The 22,552-nt window shown below is 37.7% G+C and overlaps 1 protein-coding gene across 1 annotated transcript; it reads right to left on the bottom strand.

Annotated features, from left to right (window-relative positions):
• Positions 1 to 1,876: 1,876 nt before the first annotated feature.
• LOC113079643 (oocyte zinc finger protein XlCOF15-like) lies at positions 1,877 to 22,307 on the bottom strand. Its single transcript, XM_026251888.1, has 3 exons — positions 21,223 to 22,307; positions 15,026 to 15,033; positions 1,877 to 2,493 (listed from the first exon to the last, which is right to left on the bottom strand). Exons 1-3 carry the CDS (start codon positions 21,321 to 21,323, stop codon positions 1,877 to 1,879), a joined length of 726 nt encoding a protein of 241 aa, XP_026107673.1. The 5' UTR covers positions 21,324 to 22,307.
• Positions 22,308 to 22,552: the final 245 nt, after the last annotated feature.

Below are 22,552 nucleotides of genomic sequence, written 5' to 3'. Positions count from 1 at the left end.
AAAATTTATATGTAAAACTCTTTCCACACTGAGAGCAGCTGAAAGGCTTTATCCCAGCATGAATTAACATAGCCCCTTTCACACTGCCATTCCGGCAAATACAGGGGTAAAGTGTTCCTGCAATTGTTTCCTGGTCGCTAGATTTTGCACTTTCACATTGCCAGTGATGACCCGGGATATGTGCGTGCTTTCACACACAACCCTTGAAGATCCCGTAACGACACGTGACATCAGCGCGTGACGTGTAATGTACGAGTCGACAACGCTAGGCACGTTATGCTTCAGCGCGGAAAGTGAGGAATCTCTGCTTCATTACAGTTTGCACATATGTTTTCGTCGTGAACGTTGATCTTCCTTCAAAACAGCCGGTAAAAGAGTCGTGTCATCACTTCAACACGGAATTAGATCTGGCTTTTGTTCACACAGCGCTCGTCCCGGGTCGAACACTGCAATGTTACTAGGTCCCCGACCTGGGTTCAATTCGGTAATCAATTCTGGGACGTGGTTGCTTTCACACAGAAGGCAACCCGGCAATGTTCCGGAAATATTGCGGGTCCGACGTGCAGTGTGAAAGGGCTCATGTGTTTCTCATAGCTTGCTTTACAGGTGAAAAGCCAGATCTAATGCCGTGTCGAAGTGATGACGCACGTTATCGCGCGACTCTTTTGCCGGCTGTTTTGAAGAAAGATCAACGTTTGCAACAAAAAAATATATGCAAACTGTAATGAAGCAGAAATCAGTTAGTTCCTCACTTTTCGCGCTAATGTCGAGATCGTTCACTTGCTTCAGTGAAAGTATAACGTGCCTAACATTTTCGACTCGTACATTATGTCACTGATGTCACGTGTCGTTACGGGATCTTTACGGGTGTGTGAAAGCATGCACATATCTTGGGTAATCACTGGCAATGCAAAATCTAGCAACCCGGGAATAATTGCCAGAACACTTTACCCGTGTATTTGCTGCAATGGCATTATGAAAGAGGCTAAGTGTTTCAACACTGAGAGCAGCCAAAGGGTTTTTCTGAAGTGTGAGATACCAAATGCTTCTTAAGGTGTGCTTTCTGTGTAAAACCCTTTCCACACTGAGTGCAGCTGAAAGACTTTATTCCAGCATGAATTAACATGTGCCTATTAAGGCATGATTTCTTTCTAAAACACTTTCCACACTGAGAGCAGGAGAACGGCTTTATCTCAGCATGAATTAACATGTGCTTCCTAAGGCTTTCTTTACACCAGAAAGTGTTTCCACACTGAGAGCAGCCAAAGGGTTTTTCTGAAGTGTGAGATACCAAATGCTTCTTAAGGTGTGCTTTCTGTGTAAAACCCTTTCCACACTGAGTGGCAGCTGAAAGACTTTATTCCAGCATGAACTAACATGTGTCTATTAAGGTATGAATTCTTTCTAAAACACTTTCCACACTGAGAGCAGGAGAACGGCTTCATCCCAGTATGAATTAACATGTGCTTCTTAAGGCTTTCTTTACACCAGAAAGTGTTTCCACACTGAGAGCAGCCAAAGGGTTTTTCTGAAGTGTGAGATACCAAATGCTTCTTAAGGTGTGCTTTCTGTGTAAAACCCTTTCCACACTGAGCGCAACTGAAAGACTTTATTCCAGCATGAATTAACATGTGCCTATTAAGGCATGATTTCTTTCTAAAACACTTTCCCACACTGAGAGCAGGAGAACGGCTTTATCTCAGCATGAATTAACATGTGCTTCCTAAGGCTTTCTTTACACCAGAACGTGTTTCCACACTGAGAGCAGCCAAAGGATTTTTCTGAAGTGTGAGATACCAATGCTTCTTAAGGTGTGCTTTCAGTGTAAAACTCTTTCCACACTGAGAGCAGCTGAAAGGCTTTATTCCAGTATGAATTAAAATGTGCCTATTAAGGCATGATTTCTTCTAAAACACTTTCCACACTGAGAGCAGGAGAACGGCTTTATCCCAGCATGAATTAACATGTGCTTCTTAAGGCTTCCTATACACCAGAAAGTGTTTCCACACTGAGAGCAGCCGAAGGGTTTTTCTGAAGTGTGAGTTACCAAATGACTCTTAAGGTGTGCTTTCTGTGTAAAACCCTTTCCACACTGAGAGCAGCTGAAAGACTTTATTCCAGCATGAATTAACATGTGCCTATTAAGGCTTGCTTTACATGAGAAAGTGTTTCCACACTGAGAGCAGCCGAAAGGTTTTTCTGAAGTGTGAGATACCAAATGCTTCTTAAGGTGTGCTTTCTGTGTAAAACTCTTTCCACACTGAGAGCAGCTGAAAGATTTCATCCCAGCATGAATTAACATGTGCCTATTAAGGCTTGTTTTCATTGTAAAACTCTTTCCACACTGAGAGCAGCTGAAAGGCCTCTTGACTTCTCTTGTTTTAATGCTGCAATTCACAGATTTTTCTTCATTGACACCATGATATTTCTGATCCTGATATTTCTCCTCCACCTCTTTCAGATCTCGTTTTTCTTCTTTCATTTTCATCAGGCCTAAAATTAAATCAAAATAAAGATGAAAAATTAATTGAAACGTTTAAAAAAGATAAAATATTTGTGTACATACAAAAACTAACTCAGAACTTTCCCTTTTTAACACGGACCCATGAAAATCTCAAAACACTGCATTATGCCTCCATGCCAGTAGATGGAGATATCATTTTGTAAAGAAACAACAGATTGACAGATCCAGTAGACAGGGTTCGTTCTTTGGTGATTTTCTGTAATTTAGGGCTGCAACAACAAATCGATACATTTAATTATTATTAATAATGAAAATCATCAACAATGATTATCATTATCGATTAGCCCGGTCTGCCCACAGTGCATGTCCACTTTTATCCTGTTCGCGTCAAATTACATCACTTATGCCGCGTTTCCACCGAAATTACCGGGAACATTTGTACCAGGAACTTTTTTCCCCCCAGACCTGTTGCTTTCTGCGTTTCCACCGCGGTGTAAAGTACCGGGAAGATTAGGCAAATAGACTGGTGACGTAGGTCTGCACGCGTTTCTCAATACAAAGTACGCAGATTTTGGACGTGCATCCTCGGTAGTTCAGATTTCGCTAATTCGACTCGGGAGTGTGAATCCGGTAAATCTGCAAACAGCAGCGTACTTCATAACTTCAGTCAGCTCGTCTTGGTTACTGCAATTTTTCTCTCAGTATATTTTACAATAAAACTAAATAGGATATCAAATACCACTGCCTCCTTTCATTTTCATTTTAACATAAGAACAGCTGCAGAATAGTTCTTATTTCAGGGATTTGTGTGTGTGTGTAATATATATATATATATATATATATATATGTGTGTGTGTGTCCCGCCCCCGAAAGTTCCAGAACTTTAAAAAAGTACCACCTCGCCAACAGGGACTTTCTGAGGGGCATTTTTTTACCAGGCCAAAGTCCCTAGTTCCTGGGTAAAGTTCCTGCAGTGGAAACGGGGCATAAATTAAGCATTTCTATGGACAAAATGCAAATAGAATAGTGGAGAAAACAGAATGAGATGCTGCCGTTTTAAGCTCTTAAAACACTTAAATTTAGATTTTCTTTTTATTTCATTTATGATGTTATGAGATGTTTTAAGTTTATTTTCAGCTCAGTGAAGCACTTTTAGAAACAACTCTTTTTCAGTAAATAACCTTTCTTGTAAATTGCTGTGTTAAATGCGATGTGGTCAGAAATTTGGGTGCAGCCAACTTTTGTGCTAGTGGATCTAAGAAAAAAAAGTTAGGCGCACGAGTGCAACCAGTGTTAGTCTAGAGCCCTGTTTTATCATAAACTTTTGGATTGAATGGGATGAGTGATATTGGTCTGTAGTTGTTTTTTGGTCTCTATGAAATGTACTATACTTGATTGTAAAATTAAATGAATCAAGCATGAGAGTAACCTACCACATATTTCACCCCACTCCCATATTTCTAAATCTAATTCAGGAGGAAGGCCATCTAAGCCTGGTGACTTGCCCTTCTGTAGGCTTTTTATTGCTAAATGCAGCACCTCGAAAGTTAACAGGGCCTCTGAAGAATCTTTATCCATCTGCGAGATCTGAGGAAGTTCTAATTTATCCAAGTACCCTTTACAAACTGCCTCAAAATCGTTTGGCTGTTTGTACAAATTTGTGTAAAACCCTCTAAATACGTTGTTAATTAAAACATAGGATTTGTGGTTACCTGGTCATCCGAATATTTTCTTGCACTGATGTATGCCTTAGACTCACATTCCCTCAGCCTGAAGGCCAAAAAGTGGCTAGATCTCGGATTCAAAATAATATTTTTTTCCCTCATTCTATGTAAAATTAACTCTGCATTTGATTGTGAAAGTAAGTCATATTCCTCTTTCAAGGGGGACATCCATGTAGCTTGTTGATCAGAAAAAAATATTTTTTGTAAGTTTTGCAATACTTATTTTCTAATTGTGAAAATTGGCGGGTTTGCATTTTGGCAAGAGCAGATGAAAAAATTATATATTATATATGTGGAATCCTCGTATTGCATATTTTGTCGTTTCCCACAATAATTGAGGTCTACATCACAAGATATATTAATTTTGAGAAACTCCTTTATATGATCTTTAAGCAAATTAATGAATGTCTGATTGTTTAATAATGATGTGTTAAAACGCCATCTAGAGGCCTTTGTCTTAATAATATAAAAAAAACCTGCCTAAATGTATCGTAGCAGCAAATTTAAGCTGGAGAAAGCTTTGGCGTGCTATAGCGGCACTTGATGGGTAAGGGACCATCTGACAATTTCACAGATTGGGTTTTACTGACTTCTAACATTTAAAACTAAAACATTACCAAACTATAAGGTGTGTATAATGCAAAGTGATATACTACAGGTGTAATTTTGGCTATATCTCCCTTACTGTACATATAGTACATAATTATTTGTTTTGGAAGCCCTTGTCAGAAGAAAGAGTCGAGCAACAGATAATGACTGTAGATTGTAAGCCTTTTGCCTCGTTTCTCATTAGACTACCGTGTGATCGTTATTGCTTGGAAAGTTTGGTTTAATTACTGTGTGTCTTATCCTGGTAAATCACAGGACTGCCCAGTTTCCGTCTGCTAGGTGTGGCCGGCTGACTTCAATCACAGGTAATCAGGCTAATATAAAAGCGATATTTTTCACTCCGGCAGCAGCCAAGTCAACCCTCGGAGAGCACGCAATGTACGTTGAAGGAAGGCCTATCTGACAAATCTACAGCATGTCCCTCTGACCTCTACTACTACGCTCTCTATTCTATTCCAGTTGGTCTATGGAACTGCCTGTCTGCTGTTAACAGAGCAGACTTAATTTATTATATTGCTACTCATTCCAGTCTCAACCTCATTGGACCAACTGAGACTTGGATCAAACATGAAGACACTACCACTCCCGCAGCCCTCTCCACTAATTTCACTTGCTCCCACACTCATCGTATGACTGGGAGAGGTGGATGTACTGGTCTCCTTATATCAAAAGAACAGAAATTTGAACCATCACCTACAGGTAACTGTTACTTTGAATCACATGCCATTACTGTAACCCACCCTGTTAAAATCCACTTGAGGATCCAGGAGTTGGATGTGCTGCTATTAAACTTTCCTGAAGATGGTCCTCCTCTGTTACTGCTTGGTGACTTCAACATCCACCTAGATAAACCTCAGGCTGCTGGCTCACCTCATTTGCTCTCAAGCGAGTGTCTACTACAGCAACTCACAAATCAGGCAACCAACTAGACCTCATCTACACGCGCTGTTGCTGCGTGAATAACTCTTCAGGTGTTCCAGTGCACACCTCAGACCACTTCTTCATTACTGCTAACCTAGCACTTACTCCTGAAGCAGCACACACTCCAATGCAGGTCACCTTTCGACGGAACCTACGCTCCGTCTCTCCATCTCGCCTATCTTCTGTGGTTTCATCCTCACTTCCTTCACTCTCTTAGTTTTTAGCTCTGGACACGAACAGTGCTACGGATACTCTTTGCTCCACTCTTAACCTCTTGCTTGGACAACTTTTGTCCACTGTTGTCTAGACCAGCATGCACTGCCCCATCTGCCCCCTGGCTGTCCGAGGTTCTCCGTGACATCGCTCTAAACTCATGGGCTGCAGAGAGGAAATGGCATAAATCAAGAAACTCTACCGACCTCAGTGTGTATCAGTCTCTCCTCTCTTCTTTCTCTGCAAATGTCTTCACTGCTAAAACATCCTACTACCACAACAAATTAACAACTGTTGTTATGCTCAGACACGCTTCAAAACTTTCTCTTCTTTTCTCAGTCTGCCTCTACCCTATTCTCCATTGACTCTTACAGCTCATGACAGCTAATGAAATAAGACAAGAACCATCAGTAACCAATCCTCCACACTGCAGACTGAGGACACCTTCACAGTGACCAATGCACACTCTCTCTCCTTCTTCTCTCCACTCTCAGAGATGGATGATTCCAAACTTATCCTGTCCAGTCATCCCACTACTTTTCCACTTGATCCGATCCCCACTCACCTCCTTTAAGTGATTTCTTCTTCAGTCATACCTTCACTTACTCACATTGTCAACTCCTCTCTTCACTCTGGAACATTTCCTTCAGCATTTAAGCAGGCTTGGGTAAGCCCACTGCTTAAGAAACCACCTCTAAATCCAGTGCTTCTAGAAAATACAGACCCGTATCCCTTCTTCAATTCATTGCAAAGACACTTGAGCAAACTGTGTTCAACCAGCTCTCTATGTTCCTTGTACAGAAAAACCTCCTGGATCGCAATCAATGTGGCTTCAAAAGTGGCCACTCAACTGAGACTGCCATGCTCTCGGATACTGAAGCCCTGTGACTGGCAAGAGCAGCTTCAAAATCCTCAGTACTCATCTTACTGGACTTGTCTGCTGCATTTGACACTGTTAATCACCAGATTCTCCTGCCCATCCTCAGAAAGATGGGCATCTCTGGAACCACACTCCTGTGGTTGAAGTCTTACCTCTCCGACAGATCCTTCATCGTGTCTTGGAGGGGTGATGTTTCTAAGTCACAAAAACTCGCTACTGGGGTTCCTCAAGGCTCAGTACTTGGACCACATCTCTTCTCCATCTACATGACGTCATTAGGATCTGTCATTCAGAAGCATGGCTTTTCTTTTCACTGCTACGCTGATGACACCCAACTCTACTTTTCATTTCCAACCAGATGATTCGACTATTGTATCTATTGTTCTCATTTATAAGTCGCTTTGGATAAAAGCGTCGGCTAAGTGATTAAATGTAAATGTAATTATTCTTGGGAAAAAAACTACTCAAATTCCCCCAAAGTTTTTTTTTTTTTTTTATGTTACAAAGGTTTGAGCAGATTCCCAGTAGTCAGACTGACTTACTACATATACAAAATATTACAAATAAATATAATAGAACATAAAACAATAGGTGACATTTTACCAATACCTTCTTTACTGTATGTACAGCAAGCAATTTGCTTATACTCACATAAATGTATTAGTGTCCTGTACCTACTAGTAAAATATGTATATCAAAAATTATATCTGTACTCTGGATAATTTTTAGTTTGACTGTGCATAAATTCTTGTTAAAACTACAAAGTAAAGCAGTCAAGAGCAGTGAGTGATTTTTCTTTCATTTTCTTGGCTCTTGGATTAACATTACAGCAGCTAGTAGCTAAATTAAGCGCTGATTATCTTTTTCCTCAACTGTTTACTTTGACTTAAGAAATAGCTGAAAATAACTGAAAAAAAGTTTTTTTCGAGCATACTTTCCAAGGCAGGTATTTTGACATTTTTTATGTATTTGTCGGCATAAGAGCAAAATGAAGCAAATTCAGTGTTCAAGCGCTTTGAGACGCCTATCTCTGCGTGAGCCCTGAACACCTGAACACCGTGGCACTGATTTGGGCTCTTTCACATCCTATTGTTTGTTCAAAACTGCGATTAGTATTTGTCCGTTCATGTTCAGGAGGGACTGTCCATGATACACGGCTCTCTCTCTCTCCGCACCTAACACAGCGCGCGAGTAACCAGCTACTCTGTTCAGTTTCTCCGTGTCTTGTGTTTGGATGCTTGATACCGATTGTTAGCGACGGGCTTGAGCCAGCTACTAAACTAACCGTCTTCGAGCCACAGATCGTTAAAGGTACATTTTCCTATTGTGATAGCCAGGATGATTTCAATTAAGCTAAGCAGTGACTCAGTACGATACAGTATGTTTGGAGTTCGCGCGGGTTTCTGTGAAAGTCCTTCTGACAAGTCTGTATGCTGCCGCATGGACCTTGTAGTTCTGGAACGCTGTGATACCAGTGTAGACCTGCAACTAACAATTATTATCTACTAATCTAAGGATTATTTTTATTACAATAAATAATTAATCTAATGTTCTTTTTTATTAGCTAATGAATCCTTTGGATAACTTTACAAAAAAGTAAAAATATAAGTACAACAACTAATATAATATTTCAACCTTTATTCATTTTCAACCAATGTGGTTGAAGTTTTTACAGTATGAAATAGAGGCAAAAAAAATATTTTACTATGGTAAATATGAGTTTATGATAGCGTTTATAATTAAACCCCAGTAGCCAAAAATGTACTGTTGTCTGAGACGTCATGAAATGTTCTTTAGCTTCACAAACCATAAAATGTAGTCAGGGTTCTGCTATGGTTTAGCATGGTTTCCAGAGATTTGGAGCTGATTCGGGTAGCTCGGTGGTTTGTGACTGTTATCTCGTGGCGCGCTGTCTTTTAAGGGGCCGTTCACGTTTTTTTGCGCTCAAGTTCGTTATTTCCTATGTAGGCGTGCAATAAGCACGCTCATAATGCAATCGCTATAATGCGCTCGTTTTTTCCAGGCGTGTCCGCACTGCATCGAGTTAAAAACATCTCAACTTTTAAGAATGCCGCAAGCACAAGAATATCAGACCTGAACCAGGAAGTTGGTCACCAGATCACACGGTAACCAGTTAAACCGTAACACCGGAGAGTGCCAAGATGTTTTCCTCTGAGGTGCTTGTGCATCGCAGTTGTGCTGCGGTGGTACACCATATCGGTTTTGCAAAGGGAAAAAAGGCCCATTTTATTTGTCCTCTGTTTAAAGTATTCCCATACTTTTGATAATAGTGGTCTCTGTTTTTGTGATAGAATGGAACTTTCTCCATTCCCAGTATGCATTACGCGAGATGTAAACAAACAGTGTGACGCGTCGACGCATTTCACACACGTCGAAGTATCTTTGTAATCGATGACGTCGATGCGTCGTAGCAGCACAATACCAGTGTGATACCACCCAGATTCCTAATACAGAACTACAACAGGTGAAACAAATGAATGCCATTGCTACTGCGAGTGCATTTTGATGGAAGAACAAATTAATGGACTAGCATATCAATTTAAGACGTGGCTAAATGTTTTTTATGACCTTGTACGGAAAATCCGGATGTTTTTATGGCCCCGCGGAAACCCTGTATATATTTAAATTTATTCATTTAGCTGACACTTTTATCCAAATCGACTTACAATTTCGATATATGTCAGAGGACGCACACCTCTGGAGAAACTTGGGGTTAAGTGTCTTGCTCAGGGACACATTGGTACATATACATATATATATACATATATATATATATACATATATATATATATACATATATATATATATACATATATATATATATATATATATATATATATATATACATATATATATATATATATACATATATATATATATATATATATACATATATATATATATATATATATACATATATATATATACATATATATATATATATATATATATATATATATATATATATAAATCTCCAGGTGTGCATAATTATTAGGTATAGTGTTGTCACGGGAATCATAGCGCTGTACGCGTCAAGAACAGGGTTGATCGGCTACACTGTACCACCGGTAATTAAAGAAACCTGGTACCGTGACATTTTAATTTTTTAGTAGCGACTTGGTACCGAAGTACTGGGTCTTTTGACAACACTAATTTGGAAGATTTTATTTTACCAATAATTTAAAAAGTTAAGATTGACGTGGTTTGGAATTTGTAAAATGTGCATGGTTAAAAAAAAAAAAATCAGAATATCAACTTGTCTAAATTGTATACACGCACTGTACACAGACACACACATAAACATATAAATAATAAATGAATATATATGAATATAAATATAAGCATTCTGCTGTAGAATCAAAAGCCCCTAGGAGTGTAGTGTACTAGCACCTTTAAAACATGAAAAAAGTGAATTAGGTGAATTTTGGTCAATTCGGTTTGAATGAAAATAATTGTGTGCTGTACCAGCAGTAAGGGTGTAATTGTGAAAATGTAACCTTTAGGAAGTCAATCTGGTCACTACGAATATACAGAAACCTTTAGAAAGAAACAAACTTTTGGTGAATTTCAGTATTTTTTTGTGAGTGAAGTGACATACAGCCAAGTATGGTGACCCATACTCTGAATTCGTGCTCCACATTTAACCCATGCAATGTGCACACACAGCAATGAACACACACACACATGGAGCAGTGGGCAGCCATTTATGCTGCGGTGCCCGGGGAGCATTTGGGATTTTGGTGCCTTGCTCAAGGACACCTCATTCGTGGTATTGCCAGCCCGAGACTCGAACCCACAACCTTAGGGTCAGGAGTCATACTCTAACCACTAGGCCACGACTTCCCCTATTATGCACTGTTTATACAGTAATGGAGATATTGACAAAGTTTCACCTGTAGTAAGTCAGTTTTGTAACTAGGAATATACTATTGCCTTTGGAACATGAAAAAAAGTTATATTTTGGTGAATTACAATAACTGATTTCTAAGAATAATTATGTACTGTATGGTACAGTAAGTAAGATATTGGCAAATAGTCCCCTGTAGTAAATTAGTCTGGCTACTAGTGATGGACTGCAAAAAACACAAAAAAGCCTTTAGGTCAATTACAGTAATTTTTTCTAAGATTAATTACGTACTGTACATACGGTAAGGAAGATATCGGCAAACTTACACCTGTAGCAATTCAGTCTTGCTACAAATGTACTACAACCTTTGAATGATGAACAAAATCATTTTTGTTAAATATGAAAATTGTTTTCTAAGAATAATTATGTTCTGTAAAGTAAGGTTGATTTTGGTAAAGTTTTACCTGTAGTAAATCAGTTTGACCACTAGGAATGTACTACAACCTTTGGAACATAAATGCCTTTTGGTGAATTACAGTCATTTGCCGCATTTCCACCGAAATTACCCGGAACATTTGTACCAGGAATTTTTCCCCAGGAATTATTTTCCCCCAGACCTGTTGCCTTCTGCGTTTCCACCGCGGTGTAAAGTACAGGGAAGATTAGGCAAATAGACTGGTGACGTAGGTCTGCGCATGTTTCTCAAAACAAAGTATGCTGATTTTGGCCGTGCATCCTCGGTAGCTCAGACTTTGTGCATTCGACTCGGGAGTCTGATGTCCACGACGACGCAAATCCGGAAAAATCTGCAAACAGCAGCATACTTGATAACTTCAGTCAGCTGACCATGGCTACTGCAATTTTCCTCACTGTACATGTACATTAAAACGAAATAGGATATCAAACACCTCTGCCTTCTTTTGTTTTCATTTAAACATAATAACAGCTGCAGAAATGTACTTAATTCAGGGATGTGTGTGTGTGTATATATGGGCAGATGACAAATAAGGGTGAAACAGCATTTTTTAAATCAAAGTTCTAAATTGCTTGAGAATTGTATGAATTTGTAAAGTTCAAATACTGTTGTTTTTGAAACTGTTAGAGGTTAGTAGATTTTTTTTTCTCATGTAATTTAATAAGCTTTCTCACAGCTCCAGGCAAAATATGTGCAGCGGAGTGACATGACATTACTATAAAATTCAAATATTGAAATATTATTAATGTCAAATACGAATTAGGTATGTTTTAAGTTTAACAAGTATTCTTAAAGAATGATCACTAATTTCACTGATCACTGATCACATTTTTTTTTTCACAGCTGTTTTTCGATTATATTCTTTGCTTGTGCCATCTTTTACCACTCACTTCAGTGGATAGATTGTGTAAAATGAGAAAAAATATTTGAAAATGTTTATTTTTTTTATATAGTTATATTATGCAATGTTTTCAAATGCATATAATTATTTAAGCTAGTTAACATAATAAAAGTCGTTTAATTGTGTTTGAAGTGTTGTCACACCACAGGACATCCCGTCACACCACATGACGAAATGAGACACTGTATGAACATTTCTGGTGAAATTTATTGAATACTTTTGTAACAAACAAATTCATTTCCGTCTCTATTTGAACATTAATGAAAATGCAACATATCAGTACAATCTTATTACTTAGTGTATGAATTTGAACTAAAAACATAGTGAACAAGACATACTGAATAATTACAATTTTGGTGGCGTCAAATTAGACAGTAATAAAGGACATTCATTTATATTTTTTAACTTAAAAGACTAAACAAATATTTTGTTTCTCAACATTAAAATCATGCAAAAATAATTAAAAGCATGTTAAAATCATCAATTAAGCTCTTTGAACAAAGGTTCCAAAGAACAAGAGAAATTTGACATTCTGTAGTCATCACTAACAAAAGAGTGTTAAACAGACCATAAACATGACAAGCTGTTAGACCCAATATTTAAAAAAAAAATTAGAAATTATTTCATAGGAGAAGTGGTAAACTTATGTGTTGAACATGAGCCAGTCCATGAAATCTTGCCAATTATGTCACTCCACGAGTAGTAAATGGTATCTTCTTTGTCAGGCCACTGGAAGGCATTCTTGTTTCTGTGTTGAACCATACAGTTTGCCTGCGTTTCCTCTCCCTGAATATTCAACACTTGGCCCACATATCGCTTTATCATATTTTACTATGATGAACTTTCCCACTTCAAAAACTTGGTCTTGGTCACTTTCAACATCTTCATCCAAGAATGATGAGGTAGGGATAGGGGTAATCTCTTGAGCTGGACTGTCACCAGCCATTGTGACTTTTGTAACCTCGAAGCAGCCACACACTTTTGGGTAGCTGCAGAATCAACTTACTGCCCTATGAAACACCTCCCCTGGTGTTGTAGTGAAAATCTGGTGTGTACCTAGTATGCCTTTCACAGCAGGGAGCACAGGAGGGAGCAGTTTGTCAAATTCTTCTATGTCCTTTTCCTCCATCCATTTCATTTGGATTTTCATCTCCTCTTTGCTAGACAAGAAGTCAAAGAGGGCCTCTGCAGTTTGCAGATCAGCTCCCCTTTGGACAGCCTGATCTGCCATCCGCTTCACACAAGCTCCAACCCCATCAGGAGCTCCTTTTCCGTGGCTCGTTCACTGTAATTCCATGTGAGAGACTGGAAGCCCCAGGTAAATGGCAGCGTACTCATTAGGAATGTGACAACAACTCATTGTTGTGATACTGTGTCACAGGCCCATCACTGATGAGGTGGAGTGACTCAAACTGTGTGTCATACTGCATTTTGCGGGCTTCAATGACTGGCTTTAAATGAGCCCATACAGCACGCTCATCATGCCTCAGAGATTTTGAGATGGTTGCAAAGCTCCGAATGGCCATTTTGGTGTAGGCAACCACTGTATGTATGGTTACTTGTTTTCTATTTCCACCAAAGTGGAAATATTGAGTTTCTGTGTTCAGTTTGCATCCATAATTTTCAGAGAAATCAACGTGCATCACCAAATTCTTTTCTTGCAATTTCTCCTTTAACTCCCTCATTTTGGCTGATTGGTGCATCCAATTGAATTGATGGGATGCAATTGACTCCAGGTCACGCTGGAAGGTCTCTGCCAGCTTTCCCAGTGTTCCCTCAACCCCTTTTTAACCCAGTTCATGAACACCTTTTCCCCTACATTCACCTTCACCTGCTCCCACCTAGCGAATTCATCAGGATTGTGTGAGTTGAGACGCACCTCATCAAAACAGCAGTTGGTGCACTGCCTGTACATACATTTTTATTCCTCTGTGTTACAAGTAATGGAGGAAAGAATATTAGACAGGATTTTAGTTGAAATCATGCCTTAAAAACAATCATTCAATCAGTAGGCTCATGTTTTCATGCTGGCAGCATGCACAGATATTTCTATCTGTTGGCCTGGTCACTGTTATGTGCTTGGGCCTGTAGCGAGCAAACTGCCGGTACGACATTTGCATTGTGAAGCTAGATTCTTGGTTGTATTCAGAGTGTAGCTCACTCATGGTTTTGGTCAAAACCCACCGCTGCATTTTGTTGTTTTTCCGCCCCACAGTATCCCTTTTCCCTGCCAAGAGCCTGCTGTTTTCATCCCTGGAAAGAAAGTTGGTGACTTGCTGTTTTTTTGTGTCTCAGCTCTTTTCGTCGAAGATCTGAGGGTAGGTTGACGTGCTTTCTTAGCTTTATTCCAGCGATGCTTTTGAACCCTCATTGTACTATTTGGCTTTTTTCATGCCATCGAGCATTGCTTTTAGCTCCTTGTTTTCTTTTTGCAGCCTCTTAATTTTTGCTGTCAATTTGGGTGGACAAACCCTTTTGGGGAGACTTGGAATTGGGGAAATAGAACCATTAGCAGGAGAAAGATTAACTGGACTAAAGGACACATCAAGTGCTTCGGGTGATGGGGTAGTAATATCCAAAATGGCTGGCAGATCCTCCTTCTTCCTGTTCCTTGCCTTTGTCTTCTTCCATTCCTCACAAAGCTTTGCTCGCCTATGTTTTGGGAGGCTGGCTATATTTAATGGTTGAATTTCTCCTTTAGCTTTCTTTTCTTGATATCTGTTGATGGAAAAGAGACAGCTGTTACATGTTTTCTATACAAGTGTACATTTTAGAGAATGTTTTACCAACTCTATTTCCCTATTATATTCCCTATATATATATATATATATATATATATATATATATATATATATATATATATATATATATATATATATATATATATATATCCCTATTATTTACTTTCTCCTTCTCTCCCTTAGGATCTCCTCATGCCTAGCTTCATCCTGCGCTAACCTTTCCCGGTACCTCCTTGTCCTTTCTTTGCTCATGCCTAAAAACTGACAAAATCACTTTAAAAAACAATGATCAGTGCCTGTTACCATACACCTACAACAAACAAATAAAGACAGATATACATTTATGTTTGATATATGTATAATATAGGTATATTATGTATAATGAAGACATATATATATTTGTTTAATATATGTACAATATAGGTATATTATATATAATATTTACAATATTTGTTTAATATATATATATATATATATATATATATATATATATATATATATATATATATAGAGAGAGAGAGAGAGAGAGAGATTTATATTTATGTTTAATATTGCAAACATAACAGACGAGAATCTAGATAGACATCTGACTTAATTGTCACACTACAGGACGGGCTGTCACACCAAAGGACTCTTTAACCTTTGCAGCCATTTTGAGTCATTGCTATACAAGACTGACCTTAGGCCTTACAATAACTGAATAAGTTCATTGTTTTAAACCTGAATATGATTCTTTTTTTTATATATTTTTCTTTTCTCTCGAACTAGATCAGTCACACCACAGGACTTTCAAAAATGGACATGTTCATGGTCTAACAGAAATGATGAAATTTATCAAATTAATAAGAGATTAACACTCACCTTTTAACCTCCTCAGCATATCCAAACATCTGGGGGATTTCCTGGTGGGGGCTTGACTAAAGAACCCCTATGGCTTTCCATGCAACTGCCAGTACAAAAATCTAATATCATATGTCAAACTGCAGGACACCATTTGTGTTTCAAAACTAAATGTTCTGTAAATATTATTTGAGTACTTTTTAGAATTTTGAAAACTTAATTAAGTAAATGCATACAAAATAATGCCAAGACATTTAGTAGGTGCTCCAAACATATCTGCTTTATTTTACTAATATTTACATTTGATGAGTCATCAATGTTACAGTCACATCGCAGGACATTTGAAATATGAACAACACCCAATACATTTTACGTCCCAAAATCATTGAAATAAAATGATGTTCTATGCCCCACTGGCATGTGTTGTTTTAGTTAAGAAATGCAGTTCAGTAAACATTTACACTTAATTACAGAAAAAACATGCGTCACGTCATCTGCCCATATATCTATATATACAGCCATTACAATGAAACAAAACACATTTTTAAATAGGCGCTGTCTTTATACATAAACCGCAGATTTGAGTTTTAAATAACTACATTCTCGCCTGAAATACTTTTAAAATAACATTTCATGATCATACCTGCAAACTCAGAAGGACTGAAAAAGGTGACAGATTTTTCAGTATCCTCCCCCCCCCCCCCCCCCAAAAAAAAAAACAGCTTTCAGGTTAAAATTTCTCTACAAGAACAGTATCACAAAAGAACATTTTTAATGTTTTAAAAAAACAACAAGTTTGAAAGGCACACTAAATGCAATATAAATAAATACAAAGCAGTACCTTACTTTATGGCTTTTTCTGCTTCTCTCCCCCCCTCCCTCCCCCCAATGACAGAGGCACGCAGGGTTTTTTTTATGTGTGCACAACTAATAACTAATATCATCAACCTATAAAGGGTTGGCCTGCGCTGGGTGCGCCCCTCCCCTATAACTGTTCTGTCTCGCAGAGGACCTCATTTATGTGCACCTGTGTGAAACACACATAGGAAAAAAGAACAACAGAAAGAACGGCTCCTCTCCAGCCGCGACTCGGCTCCCATCGTTCATGTTTATGAGCCGTTCAAAAGAATCGGTTCATTCGCGAACGTCACAAGTCTAGACCGCAGTAGGGAAGACCGCAGAAGACCCCCCTCTACCTTCAAAAAAAAAAACTCTTCGGATCTACACGATTCACGTGGATGACATTTTCCCATTCAAAACGGCGATTTTCGCCGAAAAGCGACTAGTTTGCAGGTATGTATGACACAATAACAGTAATATTCTGAAAATGATCCGAATAAACGGTGATTGAACTCAACCAATCAGGATGTTTAGCATCCAAGTCCCACCCCCGAAAGTTCCGGAACTTTGAAAAAGTACCACCTCACCAGCAGGGACTTTCTGAGGGGCATTTTTTTTTACCCGGAACTTTATTTAGTTCCTAGTTCCTGCAGTGGAAACACACCAAGTACCAGGCCAAAGTCCCTAGTTCCTGGGTAAAGTTCCTGCGGTGGATTCAGATTCAGATTATTTTAATTAATGCCAAGTTAAGTGAAGTAACATAACATTTCATAAAAGAGCATTCTGCTTGTAATAAGTCCAGGACAATCCAATAAAATATGCTTTACAGATAAGGGTATTTTACAAAACATGCATAGAGTTGGATCTTCACCCTTAAGCAAAAACGCATGGGTCAAACTCATGTGACCCATACTACATCTAGTGTAGACAACTTGATCAAGTCTAGTTTTAAAATTGATAAAAAGTCTGTTTGTAATTTCCGGATTAGTTCCATACAATTTATTATTCTTGTACATATTCCACTCTTCTTGCCACTTATTTAAAATATATCGATTAATAATCGGTCTCATATCTGAAGGAGGAATTTGACATTCATTAACTTCCTGATTAAGAGCATCCTTAGCAGCTGCATCAGCTCGTTCATTTCCTGAAAGTCCAACATGTCCTGGAACCCAGCAAAAGATAATACTGAAGAACTGATTTAGTAGATAATCCACTTTTGTTAAGATGCAGTCCACTAAAAGATGATCAGTTTTTGAAGTTTCCAATGCTTGAAGACAAGATTTCGAGTATGTAAAAATTATAGATTTTTTTTTGTTGTGCATTTTCAATATGCTCCAAAGCTAAAAGTAAAGCACGTGCTTCAGCAGAAAAAATTGAGCACTGTTTTTGGAATACGGATTCCATAGCATTGATGTCCAGTCACCATTGCTGCTGTTACACTATTTTCTACCTTCGAACCATCTGTGAATATAGGTACTTGAAAAGGGAATTGGTTTCTTATGTCCAAATATTGCTGTCTATATACATTTGGATTGTTCACTTCTTTCCTCTGATGAGCCAAACCAAATTGATTAGGCTTCTTTAATTTCCAGGGAGATATAGAACTGAATTGTATTTTATTTAAAATGTTCAAATTTGTATTTAAGTTCTCCAAATGTGGTTTAATACGAATAGCAAAGGATCTGATGCTTTTAGGTTTGCTCTCATACAAAGGAGTAAATTGTGGGGTGAAGACTGTAGAATAAGCAGGATTGGTTTACCTTTGCCTTTATTTTGACAGCATATTGGAGTGAGAGCTTCAATCGTCTATTTTGAAGAGAAGGTTCATTGGCTTCAATGTACAAACTTTGCACTGGCAAAGTTCTAAATGCTCCCAAGAAAAGTCGTAAGCCTTGATGATGTACTGAGTCAAGCATCTGCTTATATGACTTTCTGGCAGAGTCATATATTATGCTTTTACGAATTAGTGTTCTATAGAGTCTCAAATGAACAATTTAATCTGCTCCCCATTTTGTTTTTGGCAATAATTTCATTATATTCATAGCTTTAAGACATTATTTTTTTAGTGATTTCAAATGAGGAATGAAAGTAATTTTGTTATCAAATATAAGACCCAAGTATTTGATTTCCTTAACAACATTAATCGGTTCTCTATAAATGAGGAGTTCTGTTTTTGGTACAAACTGTTTTTGATTTAGAGAACTTGAATCCATTTTCAACTGACCACTGATATATTTTGTGAATACATAACTGCAGTTGCCTTTCAACTGTACTCATGTTCTTCCCTCTATAACAGATACAGAGATCATCCACATATTGGCTGCAGAATATATTAGATCCGATGATATTCTCAATGCTGTTTATTTTAATGCTGAAAAGAGTGACAGAGAGAATACTTCCCTGAGGAACTCCAAGTTCTTGTTTGTGAATATCCGACGAGGTGTTTCCTACTTGGACTTTAAAAATATCTACTAGCCAAAATTTTTTTAATTAAGATGGGTAATCATCCTCTAAAAACCATGTGGTAAAGAGCTTTTAAGATTCCATATCTCCATGTTGTATCATATGCTTTTTCCAAGTTAAAAAAGACAGCGACAACATGTTCTTTTCTAATAATACCATCTCTGATATAAGTTTCCAGTCGGATTAATTGATCCAAAGTGCACTTTCCAAGTCTAAAGCCACACTGATAATCACTTATTTGTTTCTTCGATTCCAGTTTCCAAACAAGTCAATCATTTACCATTCTCTCCATTGTTTTACAGAGGCAACGGGTAAGAGCAACTGGTCAATAGGTATTTGGATCTGTATGGTCTTTTCCTGGTTTAGGTATTGGAATTACGGTTGCTTCTTTCCAAGAGGGTGGTATTTGTCCGGAAGACCATATAAGATTGAAGTTATCCAAAAGAAGAGATAATATACTTTGGGGTAAGTGATTTAAGAATTGATAATGAATTTTGTCTGGACCAACAGCAGTGTCATGTGAACATTTTATAGAATGTATTAATTCTTCTATCTTAAAAGGTTAATTATATACTTCTTTGTTATATGAATAGAAGTTCAATTCTTTCCTTTCCTGCTGTGTTCGTATTAACTGGAATTCAGGGAGGCAGTTTTCTATTGACAAATTCTTTTCAAAAGATTCTGCTAATGTATTTGCTATATCCATTTCCCTTGTTCTGAAGAATATCCTGTTTTTTTTTTATATGTTGTATATGAGATCCATTTCCAATGCCCTTCATTTTGCAAATCATGTTCCAGATCCTCTTCATGGGAGTATAACATGTTAAACTTGATACAAATTGTCTCCAGCTTTGTTTCTTTGCTTCATTTATGGTTCTGCGAGGCTTGAGCTCTACAAATTTTTAAAAAGTGTAAATAGTCGTTGATGGCGGTCTATTAAAAAGTCTTTACGCCTTTTTCCGTGCCCCGGTAGCTTTTTTACACTGCTCATTATACCAAGGGTTAGTCTTACAGTGTGATTTAGGGGATGTATTTGGCATTGTTTCATTTGCAATATCAATTAACTGTTCAGAAAAAAGTTTCTATAGAGTATCTTGAAGTATCTTGAGTTGCTGAAATAAATTTTTCATAACACATGCTTTCGAAAGAAGGCCAATCTGCTTTCTTAATTAGCCATCTTGAAGGTCTTTGCTGGTTTTGGTGTCCGGTTTTATAAATGAGGTGATAAGTGGAAAGTGGTCACTCCCACATAAATCATCTCAGACCCGCCATGTACAATCTAAAAACATTTCAGCACTGCATATAGTCAAATCAATTGCAGAATAAGTGCCATGACCTGGATGAATGTAGGTTTTTGTCCCTGCGGTGGAAACACGACAATTGTTTTCTTAGAATAATGATGTACTGTACATACAATAAGAAAGGAATATGCAACATTTCACCAGTAGTAAATCATCCTTGTAAATACAAACATACCACAGACTTTGGAACTTTTGGAAAAACTTTTGGTGAATTACAGTAATCGTTTTCTAAAAAGAATGATGTGTTGTATGTACAGTATCGGTAATATTGGCAAAATCTCACCTGTAGTAAGTCAGTCTTGTAACTACAAATGTCCTTTGCCTTTGGAAAATTAAAAATGTATGGTAAATGGTGAATTATGGTAATTTTTGAAAGAAAATAGTTTGTGTGTACTGTACATAAATACCGGGAGATATTGTCTGTAGCGACATATTGGTTAAATATTGATTCAGTCAGTTTGGCCACAAGACATTTACTATGGAATTGTAAAAATAGTTTGTATTAAAAATAGGACTCCGTTTTGTACTGAAAGGTAAATTTGCAGATGGTCCCTAAAGCAGCCTAGGCGAATATCCAGCGAATATCAAACCTAAAACTAACTTTACCGCGCTGTAGAACCGACATTTGAAGTAATGTTACTATAGGACTGTGGTTAAGTAGAGCATTATTTGCTTGTTCAGTAATTTTACTGTATTGGTAACAGTTTTGCAGCGGGCTTTGCGGAAATGCAAAATGACCTTTGCTGTAAGATGTGACCCTGAACTTTGAAACATGTATTTAATTTTTATACAAAGGATCTTTGAATGTAACACATTTATCTTTAATGACTGTTTGAAGAATAAACACCAACCTCCTTGTTCCTCGTGTCTTATTCTGCAGGTTTCTGTTTCCTCTTGTTTTATTCTGCAGGTTTCTGGTTCCTCGTGTTTTATTCTCCAGGTTTCTGGTTCCTCGTGTTTTATTCTCCAGGTTTCTGATTCCTCGTGTCTTATTCTGCAAGTTTCTGGTTCCTCTTGTTTTATTCTCCAGGTTTCTGGTTCACTTGTGTTCTCTTCACTCTCCTCTTTAACAAACTCCATCTTCACAGCAGCAGATCTCAGTTCAGATGACACTCCTCCAGATATTATTCCTGCTTGATTCAAAATTTAGTCACAACTGTGAGGATGAGAATATTACAGGTATTTACTGACCTGATTCAAAAACTGTATTTCTCTATTTACAGAAACAACATTTCTAACAGTTTGTATTAAACCAGCTTCACGACAAAACAACAGAGCTAACTGACGCGAATCTTCTTCTTCTGAGGTTTGATGGCAAACAAACGAGTGTTTAGCGCCACCCGCTGGACTGGAGAGTCAAGCGACGAGAGGACGATAATAAAACGGGAAGATTTGTTTCCTTTTGGGGAAAAATACGATCTGCACAAATAAAAGATGAATAAATTATAGACTCGTATGGCATTTGATCAACACCAACAGTCTTCATGATGAGGATTGGTAGACAGTTTACTATACATAAAAAAGGCTCTGCTACTGCACGCTCATTTTTTGTTAAGCTATTTTAAATTATAGACAAGCGCAAGCTGGGTGCTTAATGCAATGCAACTGGCCACATTTACAAAATCAGGTGACTAAGTTCTCCCATCTATTTGTATAGAGACAAAAGTTGACTATCTAGACATTTATATGGAATACAAAAGAAAGTGGGAAAAGGTAGAAATAGAAGGAGAAATAGAAGGGAGGAAAGTATGATTACAAGACTAAGGGTGGGACATACCGGTTTGAATAAAACGTTACATTTAATTTCTAAGCATCCAACGGGTTTGTGTGAGAAATGTGGACAAAGTGAAACTGTAGAACATGTGTTTATTAATTGAATTGTAATGGTTATGATGAAGAAAGAGAAGTGCTAAGAGAAGAATTATGGAAGAATGAAGGGAAGGAGTTAACATTAAATAATATATTAGACTCAGATATAGGAAATAGTATGGTTAATGTGTTGTTTTGGTTTTTAAATAATACTGGTTTATTGAAGAGAATGTAGGATTAATATGTATATAGGCTTATAGAGAGAGGTAGAAGATGTGGATGAAGTATAGGGTGAGACAGTGTAAGTTGCTTAGATCTTACTTAGATCAGCAGGCAAGAAGCATGTGAGGAAAACCTGTGAAGTTCATTGAGACCTGAGTGGTTTTGTATGTTCGTGTGATGTGTGTTTCGATGTTTGTAATTACATTACATGATTAAAATTGAGAACAGGTCTTGCATAATTAGTCTGTACATAATGAGTCGTGGGATATTTAAAATCC

This window comes from Carassius auratus, unplaced genomic scaffold (assembly GCF_003368295.1).
Source record: "Carassius auratus strain Wakin unplaced genomic scaffold, ASM336829v1 scaf_tig00028918, whole genome shotgun sequence".
Lineage (NCBI taxonomy): Eukaryota > Metazoa > Chordata > Actinopteri > Cypriniformes > Cyprinidae > Carassius > Carassius auratus.
Note: the sequence above shows the minus strand (reverse complement) of the source record. Positions and strands in the feature narration are given on the sequence as shown.

Excerpts from the sequence above, each read along its gene's own strand:
- LOC113079643 (XM_026251888.1), bottom strand. The coding sequence starts at position 21,323 with ATGGAGTTTGTTAAAGAGGAGAGTGAAGAGAACACAAGTGAACCAGAA.